The following is a 14,887-nucleotide window of genomic DNA, read 5'->3' as shown; positions in this document are numbered from 1 at the left end:
GCATATTTATTATTTAATTTAATATAACAACACTAAGACAATACGAACTTTTAATAAAAATAACATTCATTGTTGGAACAAACTGTAGATATAAAATACTTTCATTTTCCTCTTCTTCTCTCTAGAATTACAACTAAAATGGGAGTAGATCTCCGCTAAATCTCGGATTAAACATTTATTTAATATATATGTCTTGAAAATGTAATAATCCATCTCAGTAGAACGGCTCCATAATAATATTAGGAGAGTAAAGAAAAAAACAGTCGAAAAAAAATCTTATAAAGGATTTTGAAGGTTTTAGGATTTGCTTGTTTTTTTTTAAATTCTAAAAAGTAAAAAAATCATTTTTGGATTATAAAACGTTTCTTATACATTTTAGAGAAAAATTACTCAAACAAATTGTAGATCTTAAAAAGTTCTATAATTTTCCGGTTTCTAAATTAAAATTCATAAACAATTGACCGAGATAATTCTGAAAAACTTACTATATGAGTCCGAGAACTCGATCATATCCAGATGTTCAGCTGAAAATTTCATTCTAACACCGTTTAGGATACTCGTCTGATGATTGTAGGCTGGTTTTGGGTGTTAGAAATAATTTTTCATATCAGATCTCATGCCAGCTGTTGCCTCATCCCACATGTAGAAATACCCCTGGGAGGGATATAAACTATGGATGTTGAAATTGTAACAAAACAACTTCTTTTTGTAAAAGGTTGGCCGTGTTGTTAATTTAGGAGTTGCCAAAGCCTGCTGAAGATCAAATGTTATAGCAAAAATCTCATCAGACGTTGAAGATTTTGGAGTCGCTTCTTTTATGACGTCTTGGCCAGCTTTGGCTTTTCGATGATGCAATTCTTGTTTAAATGTTAACTCTTGTATAGCGCCTTCATCGTTTTTTGAAGCGCTATTAAGAGCGACGTTTATGCTGTCACAAACACCGCAGGTATCATAGTCATAGTCATAGTCATCTTTATTGATCCTTTAAGACATTCAAAATAAATGTATAGGATACGTCACTACAGAATTTGGTATAAAATACATTAATGTGTATAATACAATATTCACAGTGTAAAAAAAAATTGACAAAACATAAAATATATAAAATAACATTTTTACAAGTAAAATATGAAGCTATTGCAGTTTGTCCTCAAGATATTCATTTATAGAATAATATGCTTTTCTTAAGAGTAAATCTTTAACATTTTTTTTAAATTTAGAGATAAGTGGTATTTCTTTCACAGTTTTTGGCAAATGATTGTATAAGGTCAGTCCCATATATCTGAAGCAATTTTGAAATTTGGATGTTCTGTGTTTAGGAACTCGTAAAGATTCAGCACTTCTTGTATTGTAGTAGTGATTGTCTGAATTTACTGGAAATGAATTGATTTCCTCTTTGACATAAAGTAAACATTTATAGATATATAGGCAGTAGAAAGTTAAAATTTGATGTTTAATAAAAACTGGTTTACAAGACTGTTGATAATCCAAATTAAAAATTTTACGGATAATTTTTTTTTGGTTAATGAACACTTTGTTACTATCTACTGAGTTCCCCCACAAAATTACATTGTAGCACATGTGGCTGTAAGCAAGGCTATAATAAACGTTCATTAATGCCGAGATGGGTAGTGTGTTTTTAATTCTAGATATAGCATAAAAAGCTTTATTCAATTTCATGTTCACTGAATTCACTTGCTCTGACCATTTGCGATTACAATCAATGAATACACCCAAAAACTTTGTAGAGTGAGTGGAAGATAACATATTGTTTCTATCGTGGATGGTTAAGATATAGTCATATTTAGATGAGTTGTATGAATGAAAATAAATAATTTGCGTCTTGTCAATGTTTAATATTAGTCTGTTGGTATTACACCAGCGTATAAAGCAGTCAACAACAGTCTTCATTGTCATTTTTAATTCCTCTAGTGTACGTGCAGAGACTATTAACGAGGTATCATCAGCAAACATTGATATTATAAGTGCCCTTATGTGATCTGGTAGGTCATTAATAAAAATTAGGAATAATAATGGTCCCAGCACGGATCCCTGTGGTACTCCTTTATTTGTCGTGTATGGTTCTGAGCTTGATTCTTTCATCTTAACAACACTCTTCCTGTCACTTAAGAAATTTATTATCCATTCTAGAAATATCCCTCTAAAACCAACGTTATATAATTTATTGCGAATAAATGTTATGTCTAAGCAGTCAAAAGCACGTGATAGATCAAAAATAGTCCTGCCACGTGGTTTCTACTATCTAATTCATCATAAATACGCTCAAACAAGCTGCATGCAGCCGTGAGTGTTGACTTTTTTGATCTAAAGCCGTGTTGGGTTGGAGTTAATAAATTGTATTCTTCTATAAAATTTAACATTCTGTTGTATACAACCTTCTCTATTACTTTTGAAATTATGCTAAGGACAGATACTGGTCTATAATTTGAAATATCATGAGGGTCATTCTTTTTGAAGATTGGAATAACTTTTGCCATTTTAAATATGGATGGAAATTGGCTGGTTGCTATTGAGAGATTAACTAAATGGGTTAAAGGAATCGATATATGATCATTTATCAGTTTTATTATTTTTACAGATATGTTATCAATACCAGTACTAGGCTTATTTTTTAGTTGATCGATTGTATTTTTTATTTCAATTGGAGTTACGGGTAAAAAGAAAAATGTTTTGTTACACATTTTTGAGGTAGTACAAGAAGAAGGTAACGATGTGCCAAAATGAGTTTGAAGATTGTATTCTGTAATTGTAGCAAAATATGAGGCAAACGAATTAGCAATATCACAAGACTTGGTAATAATTTTATTATCATAATATAGAATAATATCAGACCTGTTCTTTTGCCTACCAGTTTCACTGTTTACTAAATTCCAAATTGTTTTTGGTATATTGTAAGATTGATTAATTAAGTCACTATGAAAGTTTTTTTTAGTATTTATTAATAGAGAATTATATTCTTTTTTTGCCTGTTTATAGGTATCTTGAGACTCGAGACTCCCTATATTTTTTGCTATCCAGTGTAGATTTTTTAGTTTTTCACTAGCGTGTCTTACCTCATTTGTTACCCATGTAGCCTTATTTGTTTTGTGTGCTTTATACCGTGTTTTTATTGGACAATATAAATTTAGATTGTAATCTAAAATGCTAAAAAATGAATTTGTGGCATATTCAGCATTCAATTGTGAATGCTTGAATAAACTTCATCAAAAACTGTAGAAGAAATCCCTGCTTTAAACATCCGCATATTTTCATCTGACATATCCCTGTAACTGATGGGTTTTTTTTATCTTTTTTCGATACTTTATTGGCTTCCAAATTTACACTAAGTGAAAATACTTTATGGTCACTGAAGTGACCCTCGAACACATTTGATTTATAAAGATGTGGTTCGATATTTGTCAATATGTAATCCAATTTTGTAGATGATGTTTTACCTACTTTATCTACGAAAACTCTTGTAGGAGCCTCAGATGTGACTCTCAGATTATAACTATCTAAAAACTCATTAAAAGATTGCTTATTATTAGACATGACAAGATAATCAATGTTTAGATCCCCACAAATATAAATATCATGATATGACTTACTGCATAGCTCCAATATATTATGTAATTTACACAGAAAACTCTGAACTTCTCCTGATGGCGAACGATAAACACTAATAACACAAATTTTCCTATTGGCTATAAACAGAGAAATCGCACAGCACTCACACACCATTTCTTCACTTAAGTTAGAGACATCTAATGTTTTGAATTTAATATCAGTTTTGATGTAGATGATGGATCCTCCATGGATATGGAACTTTCGACAAAAATAAGCGGCGATGTTGTATCCATTCAGGGTCATAAATTGGATGTTTTCTTCAGTACACCAATGTTCTGATAGACAAATTATATTGGGTGTTTCCTGCAATGTTAAGACTTCAAGTTTGAGTAACTTATTTGTCAAAGATTGAGCATTTAGTTGCAATATTTTTAAACAACTGTCTGGTGATGATAAAAGTAACGTTTCTCTTGGATTTACTTGACTAAAAAAGAGTCTGGTCTATCTTCTCCAGTTGACAGACCTCTATTATGATGCTCTCGATCTAAGAATCTTCTTCCTAACCTAAAGTTAAATCGTTCAATGCCAATTTTTTTCGGCCAAAAAGCAGGATTGTAAATTTCTTCCCTTAAGTCAGGTAGTACACCTATCATAAAACATTGATTATACCTTCTTTCTACTAACTATCTGTTTGTGTTCCTTTATTGTTGTGTAACCCATGTATGCTTAAGAATGCCTGCTTACAAATTTGTAATTTACCAGTCATAGAGGACCTTATGTAATACATCACGGTGTGGCTTCGCCTTGAAGATGTATTTTTAATAGTACTATAGAGCGTTCCACGTTAAGAAAATAACATTGCGGAGATATGGTCATGTATTTCTTATGGAAGATAGAAACGCGACGATGCCACGACGAACACAGGCACGATTCAGGGTTGTATTATTTGTATTTTCGTTTCCACATGTTTTTTAACGTAATTGACCAAAAGTACCCATTCGAAACAAGAGATGAAAAGTAGGGAAAATAATTTTAATTACATAAATAGTATTTACAAAAGATAATTTTATTTTAATTATAGTAACGACAGTTTATTTGTTTTTCGGTGAGAATACCATATGCCATGAATAGCTAAATCATGCATTTTGCCTGCTATTAAAGATAAGCAATTAAACGGACCGCTTTGTGCAGCGAGGTTGTCCAGCTATCCGTTGGAATGCATATATCTAATTACTAATTGCAACTTAAAATAATACAGTGAGCATATGTCAGCGATTTTATGTCATTCTCTGACTACATATTGATAATAAGGCTTTGTGGCTATTTAGTAGTTATTCTGACTTTACAGTCAAATGTTAATTGAAATGAAATGAAAATGGAAATTCAAAAATTAAGCCAAGGGACATGGACATCCATGTAAAACAAATTGTTTTAAATGTATTTAATTATCATCTTAATTTAGGAAGTGATGAAAGTGTTGAAAGTTTAACCGATAAAGTAAGGGCTATGACGGGAGTAAGTTTCAGTACTATTTTTAAAAAAGAAGCTGAAAAAGAAGGACTACATTATAAGGATAAACTAAAATTTACTGCCGACATTGAACAAAGTTTTTGCACTGATTAAAAAAAAACAAAGATTTAGCAAACATGGCACGCACAAAAATGTGGAGAATACTCCATGAAATGAACTTTGTTTTTTTGCAAACAAGAAGTAAAGTCAAGCATGATTGAACAACCCGATATTCTAAAATGAAGACATCAAACCCGATATTCAAAAATTTCGTTCTCAAAGATACACCTCGTTTATTTGGATGAAACTTGGGTGAATGTTGGACATAGTGTTTGTTAAGGAATTGTCAGTAAGCTTAAAACAGCCGACACAACGAGGCACCCGATTTGTTATAGTGCATGCGGGTAGCGATTTGGGGTTTGTAAAAGGTGCCGATTTTTGGTTTTTAGCTAAAAAAAACTCAGCGGACTATCATGATGAGATGGATGGTATTGAACAATGGTTTAAGAAAAAGCTGCTTACGCTTCGTACCATTTGAGGAGAGAAGAAGTGATTCCGACACAAGCCTTCAATAAAGATCAAATTAAGACATGGTTGCTGGAGAAACACATACAAAGAAAATTACATAAAATATAAAATCGACGAGATGTGCAAAGAGAAAAATGTTGATATTCTAAGACTATCTCCATACCATTGTGAGTTAAATCCAATTGAAATGGTATGGAGTCAAGTCTAAAGACATATTGCACACATAAAGACATAAAAACACAACACAGAGTTTAAGACCGCCGCTAGAGAACAATTAATAAGAAATGCATTTTTTTCTTTTTGTAGCATTCCCTTACCACGATAGCTGAGATATTTTTCGCCACTATATCTTTTATTCTTTTTCATGGTTTTTTTCATTTTACGTTTCCGGCCTTTATTTTTACTGTTTGTAACTTCAGTTGTTTGTCATGTAAACTTATCCTCATTTATATCCTGGTCAGACGATATTGATGGAATTTCACATGCTATCTTAGATTTCGGCAAGAAAAAAGAAAATATAAATGTATGTGTTCATACAACTACCATGCAAATGACCATATATCTACATGCGTGTAAAAAATGGTATCTGAATTCACTTATCATTGTTTACATACAGTGTAGTTTATTTGCTCTTATACTCATTTATAAATTACTGCAAAAATAAGTTAAACCGACCTAATAACGGCCCAGTTAAGGAATAGGTATTTGACTTTAGACGAAAATATTAAGAAAACGAAACAATAGAGAAAATGGATTTAAAGTATATTTGATAGCTTGATATTTTCTTTATCAAAATAATTAATAAAAAAATAAAACATGTGTTTTTTATTCGCCAAAAAAAATTGTTTCAAAATAAAACGATATACATACATAATACATTTTGAACATAAAAGAAACAACATAAAATACTTTCATAAGTTACTTAGTAACATTCTTTTTTTTTTCATTTATTGCATAAGAGCAAAGAGCTTTGAAAGACCTAAAAATTATTTATCTTAGGTTTAGGAAAAAAGAACCCTTTTATTGATGTACTGAGGCGGTGTAATTAAATAAACAATTTCCTCTGGATCACACCAAATAATATAATCTGTATCTGACCATCTTCAATGATATCCTATTTTTTCCATACCTTTGATTCTGAATTTATCTTCTGTTATTTCTTTTACTACTTCTGGAAAATGTTTCTCCTCGTAAACTACAATGACGTAGTCACCTAGTTCGTAGTCGCCCACCTTTAAATCCATAGAATTGTTAGCTTTCGGCTTTTTAGTTCTTTCGCCTGTTTCTCTACCAGAACCAACATTTTTGATAGCTTTTGAACTTTTAATTTTTTCTGTTCTCTTGCCATCAGATTCTGCATTTTTCTTAGTGATAGGTGCTTTTTTTTCTTTCTCTTCAAGCTTTTGTTTTTTTCTTGCTTACTTTTCGTTTTTTCACCTTCTACTCATCTCTGGTACTCCATGATATCATTGGCAATCATTTTTTTGTAGCCTTTCTTTTGGACGTTTGAGATATTTTTCTGGGGAAATAAAATGCATTTTTAAATGGCGTTGGGAATTTTGAAGGATTGACAAAATAGAATTCAGCAGAATTTATGGGAGATTGATTTTTAAAATAGATTCAGAAATCATGAACTATTTTGCGCCATGTAGCTTTGACAGGTCGAAATATAGCAACATTAAGCAGCTGCTTGATATGTATGAAATTTGGAACCAGTGCTACCACAACAATTCCAGTTTCAAGACAAAACTTGCTCAATGTCATTTGGCTTATGTGTTCATCCAAAAATAACATGACAGGTCGCTTAATGTTGTTTTCGTTCAACCGTGTATTAAAATAGTTTGCAACGTACTCATAAAACGTTTCTGTATTCATCCATCCACTTTCACTGTATTCGATACTTCAACCTATTGTCTGTCTTGTTGCAGTTGAATATTGGATCTTTAAACACATCTGTGATACCATTTTCACTGAAATAATATACTTAGCAAACAATGCCAAGATGTTTCTAATCCAAATTCTAAATGAGATCTGGATCAATGGGGAAAGTATAGAAGAATGGAAAAAGGCTATTGTAATACCCATACACAAACCAAACAAGGACCCCCAGCTATGTGACTCATATAGACCTATTGCACTTATGCCATGTATACTCAAGGTTTTCGAAAGAATAATTAAAAACCGATTGGAATGGTGGTTATAAAACACAATATGGTTTTAAAAAAGGTTTTCGCACCATAGATGCGGTGACACACTTAGTTACAGACATACAAATAGGCTTAACTGAAAACGAGTATAATGGAACGATGTTTCTAGATGTTAAAGGTGCCTACGACAATGTCAACTGGTTCATCTTACGGGAAAAAATGATGAAATTACAAATCCCTCAAGAAGTTGCTAACACGATATGCAAATTATATATAAACAGGCAAGTAGGGCTCAGAGGACATTATGGGTGCCCAGTAAAATACCAAACTGCAAATTTAGGTTTGTCACAAGGATCTGTCCTTTCACCATTACTTTTTAATATATATACTACTAATTTACACACCTCCATATCTAAAGCAACTATTATATAATATGCCGATGACTTTGTTGTTTATACACTTAGCAAACATCTTGACGAATGCATTAATCCCTTGGATTCAAGCACGAAACTCGTTTTAAGATCCATAAGTGATTTAGGGCTACAAATCTCCGCAGAAAAATCCAAAGTTATAATCTTCACCAGGCATAACATGAAACCGATGCAGCAAATTACAATAGATTGTATAGAATTTCCGATGGATACCAATGTCAAATACTTAGGAATAACATTAGACAAAAAATTGACCTGGAAACTTCATATTGAACAAATAGAGACAAAATGCAATAAAGGACTAAACTTCTTAAAATCCATTATGCGATCTTGGTGGGGTGCAGAACCTCAAACAGCTCTAATCTTCTATAAAGGTTACATAAGATCAATAATTGATTATGGTTGTACACTTTATGGAACAGCCAATAAAACAAATCTATGTAAGCTGGATATTATACAAAACAAATCACTCAGAATATGTCTGGGGGCAATGAAATCTACACCAGTTGAACCGTTAAGAGCTGAAGCAATCGAACCTCCATTAGAACTAAGAAGATCATTTTTAGATGAAAAAATGATTATTAAGTCGCTAAACAAAAATTCACCATTCATTAGCTGCATATATAAGTTAAACGAATACGACCTAACTAAGTCCAAAAACCAAAAACAAAGGTAGCGACCGACTACTTTGATCACTTTGTTTCCTGTGATGAGAATATACCCCTTTTTTCGGAGTTAGCATCATTTAATAGTATAGTCATAAATCAAATTTTAGAGGAACATCCAAACTACGTCACTATATAAACTGATGGATCAAAAAACACCGATGGTACAGGTTGCGCTTTCGTAATACCTAAACGTATACAGAAAAAATATAAGTTAAACAAAAACACATCTATTGTCACAGCTGAGGCAATAGCAACTCTAAAAGCACTAGAATATGTTCATCAGGAAGAGGATCAGCATGCTATAATATTTTCCGATTCACTTTCCGTTCTTAAAATTTTAAAATAAAACTCAAACACAACTAATGACATTATTTTTAGCATCCAAGTAGTACTTAAACATTTACATGATCAAAATAAATATATAAAATTCTTCTGGGTCAAAGCACGCGCAGGAATAACAAACAATGAAATTGCAGATCAAATTGCCAAAGAAAGCATAGTAATGGGGGAACAAATAAATAACGAATTAACCACACATGAACAAATAATCATAGCAAAACAAAGAATGATAAAGAAATGGTCCTATTTATGGCAAGAGTACAGCTTTACAAATCCAACACGTTACACCAGGCTTGAAACCAAATTAAGGAGAAAACCTTGACAATGAGTACGATTACAGTCGAAAAAGTATAACTACTATCAGCAGAATGAAGTTTGGTCACGCGTGTTATCCAGCATATTTGTTTAAAATAAAAATACTTGAGAGTGATCTTTGTGAAGTCTGTGATAAAATCGGTGACCTGGACCACATCTTTTTTGATTGTTTAAAATATAGAGCTCAATCTAATGAGCTTTTCAGAAAACTTTTAAAATTAAACATTGAAAGCCCATTGTTTGTTGAAATTTACGATTGTTTACTGTCTTTCGTCAGAACAACGAATACACAAATATAACAACCACCTTTGTTGATACCTCATGTCTTTCCTTAGTGTTTGTATACCTATCTGTCCGAGGCCTACCTTTTATCGTTTATAAAATGCCCTGATCGGCCCCTGGGCCAGAAGAGTGTAATCCTTGTGTAATCCTTGTATTGTTCTGTTTTTAAAAATTTCTGTCTGGCTGTGTGGGTATTTACCCTAAAGCCAAAAAAAAATCAAATACTTTTTGAAACCAATTTCTTACTCTTTACTCTGTAACGAAGGAACAGCTAGCTGTCAGAATTTGCGATACACGAGTGTTAATCAGCTGATCACGTGTCACGGAAAAACCCGCCACAGCCAAAAACAATCTATTTATCTATTTTACGATTATTTTTCCTCATTACTTTGAATGTACTTTTTGGTATACAATACATCTTGGATGCTTTATAGGCAGACATGCCGGTTTTCATTTCATTTAGGGTCCGTTCCAGTGTCATCGAATGCCATAGTCTGTTGACTAGTACGCATTTCGATGCGCATCGCCCCGCCTCGAATTTTCCCATAGGCTCTTGACCTGGAAATCCCTATTTATCGCTCGAACAGCGCATATAAATATTGGCGATTTTCAGGTCAGCCAGGTCAGTCCCTCACGGGCTCTCCGAGAGCTTAGTGCTCTCGGGGCTCTGCTCCTGTGCTATTTTCCATACTCTGTGGCTGAGAGTTATTTTCAACTTTAACTTGGTGTTTTTATTTCGACAATCCTTTGTCATGTAAGAAAATATCGTCTTTCTCAAGACAAGCCATCGGAAGACCACAACCTAATGTACCATTTTCGACGAGTACTTTGTTGTGTAAGAAATATCTTGCCTTTTTCAAGGCAAGACACCGAAGATATAAATATTTACAAGTCCATACCTAGTAAATGGACTTAAGTAGAGGAGCTCTCGACAGTATATTCGAAGCCCTCTACAGAGCACCCGGGGATATCAGAAGGTGGCTAGACCCGTATTTGTTCCCCCGAGGTGACACCAGTAGCTCTTGTGAATATTTTTTTTGCATTGACTTGAGCTTTTTAGTTCTGACAATGATTCTAGAAAAAAAGTCAAATGTGAATAATTGAATCTTTTTTGTAGATACCATGTCAGGCTAAATTTGGTTTAGGTCAAAATTAGAGCACATGCGAAATAAAATGAAATCTAATACCGCCCAGAATAAAATAAAATTGTTTTAGTTGTAATTAACTAATTGTCAGTCTATATATTTTAACTTAAGTAAGTTCGAGCTTTTTTTCAATTTTCTACCATTAGTAATAACTACCTGACTTTTATAGTTGTAAACTTTCTTTTTTGATTTTATAGATAAAAAAGTATGGGACGGAATTTTGACAGTACGTTTTTGTTATTATTTTTTTAAAAGAATGTATTACTTTCTTTTAAATCATTTTTGATATTAAAGGACAAAAAGTTGAATTGAAAAAAACCACCAATATTTGTTATTACGGCTCATTGAGCCGGAATTAGATTAGCTACTAAAATTGTGCCCTAATACCGGCCTAATGTATCTTTGTAAATTTTACTTTGTTTTGGCCCAAAAACTAAAGTGTTTTAAAAATACAACTATTAACCATGTCTAATGAACAAAATACTGCATGTAGGTGAAAAAATATTTTTTGTAATAACTTGCAAGCAAATATTGTAACCAATGGCTTTATCAATGCTTACCTGAAACATTACGGATTGACGACCGCTCTCGAATTGATTGCGATGCTTGATTAAATCGAATTGACTATAACAAAAGCTAGAACATATTGTCACCCCACCATTTATACATAAAAAATGGCCTAATAAATTTCTCGCTAGGATACAAACGCGCCGTAGTATTAAATTTAACCAACTTATTTAGAAAAGAATTTCAATTTTTTTAATTGACCGGATTTACATCACGAATTTGTATAGGCCGTTAATAGCTAGTTTTACCTTAAAGGTTTTTTAGAACTATCTCGGTTAATTGTTTATGTATTTTAATTTAAACTAGCAAATTAAAGAACTTTTTAAGATTTACAAGTTTTACTTCAACCATTTTTTTCACTTTTTATGATTGTTAAATGTAAAACAAAGCAAAATAAGTTGTACGTCTTTAAATATTTGTCATCAGCTATCTCCTAATATAACTTTTAGAACCTATTGTGTCATTCCGACATTTATGTTGGAACCAACTTCATTACAGGTTTAACTCGGTAAGCAGAGTTCCAATTTCTTTTAAGTTGTCTGTTGTTAGAACAATGTCGTCCGCAAATCGTAGGTTAGAGAGCATTTCGCCGTCGACATTGATTCCTTTGACTTTCCACTCCAATTTTTTAAGAGCATGTTCCAGAACTGTCGTAAAGAGTTTGGGAGATAACGCGTCTCCTTGTCTGATTCCTCTTTTGATTTTTATACATTTTGTACCTTGTGTTTGGGTAGCCTTACAGTTATGGTTGCAATATTTGCGATTACTTTGGTGTACCGATAATCTATTCGACTTTCTTCTAACCCACTCATTACGACTGAGGTATATTTCCTCATAAAAAATGTGATTTTGACGAGCTTGCTCAGTGATAATTAATTACCTGTGAAGGTACGAATCATATAACATACATTATTAACACAGATTGTTTGTGATTTGAGTAAGTATTAAATATAAGTATTAAAACAGCGATAAAAATTAAACAATTTTACAATTCTACAAAAACACTTTAAATTTAATTTGACCTTCAGCGCCGCTAAAATAATTGATACCTATAATCCTTTTATACAACAATTATGTAATGCTCTTAAAATTATCTAAGTATATAACTGTTTTAATTAATTAAGGAAAGCTGTGCAATTTTTATTAATCCTCAATACATATTTACTATATATTATATACTCATAAATATCATTGTTTTACAAATAGATGTTATTGTAATGCAAAACATATACTTATATGTTTATAATGAGGATAGTATAATAGGACCTAGTTTTCTGTAAAAATATATAGTCTGGCAGCAACACTACAATACGAGCCTGATTTTGGCACGTTCATTAATGGGTAGAAGTGTTTTTTCTTCCTAAACTAAACTATCATTACTGATTTATTTGGGATACTATTAAAGTTTTAGTGTTGTTTAAAATTACACTGCCGAGCATAAAATTAGGGTCATTCCGTAATTTGAATTTATTTTAGAAATTATTGTTATTTTTTTAACGGTTTTCGTCCTTCAAAGTTTATGAAAAGTAATGCAAATTAACAATTTTCTTTTGATATACTAAATATTAACAAGGGACAAATTTAATTTGATGTGCTTTTTGTTAAAACAAAAGAAATTTTAAGAATTTAAATAGCAAGTATTCCCTCCTCTGGCATTAATAATAGCTTGCAAACGACGAGGCATGATTTGGATCAGATTGTGGATCACATTCTGCGGAAGATTGTTCAATTACTGCACCAATATATCGTGAAGCTCTCTTAAATTTCTGGGGGCCGGTATATGACTCCGTAAGCGTCTCTTGATCTCATATCTCATATATCTGGACTGCGAGCAGGCCAACCAAATTCTGTACTAAGAACTTTATCAGAATACTCAGTAACTATCCGAGCAGTGTGGAATAAATATTGCGTCGTTTCCAAGAATTACCATAAATGGTTAAGCATGGTCTTCTAAAATTGTGTCAGGTATCTATGTGCAGTCAATTCTCGATAAAGACTAACTCCGTGCGAACATCAAACGATATGCTTCCTCATGCTATAACTGACCTGGACATCGATACACTCTTTAACATTTGTCTGAGCCCGTAAGACAGAATTTTGATTCATCGGAAAATAATACACGACACCTGCATTGCATATTGCCCAAGCCAAGTGCTCTTGTGCAAAATTCAATGTGGCAATTCGGTGTTCAGGAAAAGCGTTAGTCCACTTACTCTAGTTCAAGAAGATAAACCAGCAGCAGGGAGTTGCCTCCTAAGGCTACGGTTACTATGCATGCGAATTCGTACGAAATTTTGTTCTTACGTGTTCTGACGAATTCGCTTGAACAAACAAATAAATGCTTTTCAATGGAAGTGTTTACAGTGGGTGCGATTTCCTCGTCAGAATACGTGCGTCGTCGTCAGTACGATTTGAGAGTTCAAACAACTTTGTTATTTTCGTACGAATTGTTCCGAATAGCGGCTGTTTTGCGACACATACCAGCAGTAAGTAAAGTTTTCTTTTTTATTAAGAATTTTTTAGCGAATTACACCTAATCAAGTAGAATTATGATGTTAACAAACATGGATGTTTAATTTGTTAATTCCTTTTTTGCGTTAAACCTTTCAACTATGGATGTTTAAAAACAATAACATTTACATGGATGTTTTGTTCTAGGAACTGCGGACTGTCCACCATGGACATTAAAAAATTAATTGCTTGTGTTCAAGAGAACAAGTGTTTGTGGAACATGAGGGAAAAACATTACCACAACAGAGATGTTTGTCGGCAAAGTTGGGAGAAGGTTGCATCACAACTCGACACCAGCAGTAAGCAAAGTTTATGAATTTGTTTGTGTTTATACATACATTAGTTACGAATATATTAATTTACACATAATCATAAAGCAAGTAAATTACCTAAGCAAGTAGAGTTATAATGTTAACATTTCACCCATCAATAACAAATCTTATAGAGCTGGAGATTTTTATACTAGGTCATATTGATACGGAACCTCACCTGCTGGGCTAACAAAATAAGTTTTCAAAGTTTCTCTAGCATCATTTGCGCTTCTTCCGTAGTTATTATATCTCCGTGAAACTGGAGCATTGTTTTTGGGTTCAAGTCCCATCGCAGGAATATCAAGGGAACTCAGTCCTTCCTTATCAACGATTATGTTATGCAAAAGACAAACGCATTTAACTACGATGTCTACTTTATCTGGATCGATTTGCAGTTCGGTTTTTAAACACCTCCACTTGGATACCAGAATACCAAAGGCACATTCCACACACCATCTAGCTCTTGATAGTCTATAGTTAAAAATCCGTTCTTCAATACCAAGTCTTGAATACGGCTTCAATAAATAGGTTTTCAGAGGATAAGCATTATCAGCCAATAGAACATAG

At 32.7% G+C, this 14,887-nt stretch overlaps 1 protein-coding gene across 1 annotated transcript; it reads left to right on the top strand.

The window, feature by feature from the left end:
• Positions 1 to 7,910: 7,910 nt before the first annotated feature.
• LOC140442372 (uncharacterized) lies at positions 7,911 to 14,325 on the top strand. The gene is made up of 3 exons (XM_072533447.1): positions 7,911 to 8,032; positions 8,216 to 8,854; positions 14,157 to 14,325. The coding sequence occupies exons 1-3, from the start codon at positions 7,911 to 7,913 to the stop codon at positions 14,323 to 14,325; spliced, it is 930 nt and encodes a 309-aa protein (XP_072389548.1).
• Positions 14,326 to 14,887: the final 562 nt, after the last annotated feature.

This window comes from Diabrotica undecimpunctata, chromosome 5 (genome assembly GCF_040954645.1).
Source record: "Diabrotica undecimpunctata isolate CICGRU chromosome 5, icDiaUnde3, whole genome shotgun sequence".
Lineage (NCBI taxonomy): Eukaryota > Metazoa > Arthropoda > Insecta > Coleoptera > Chrysomelidae > Diabrotica > Diabrotica undecimpunctata.
This window is presented reverse-complemented; position numbering and strand designations above follow the sequence as displayed.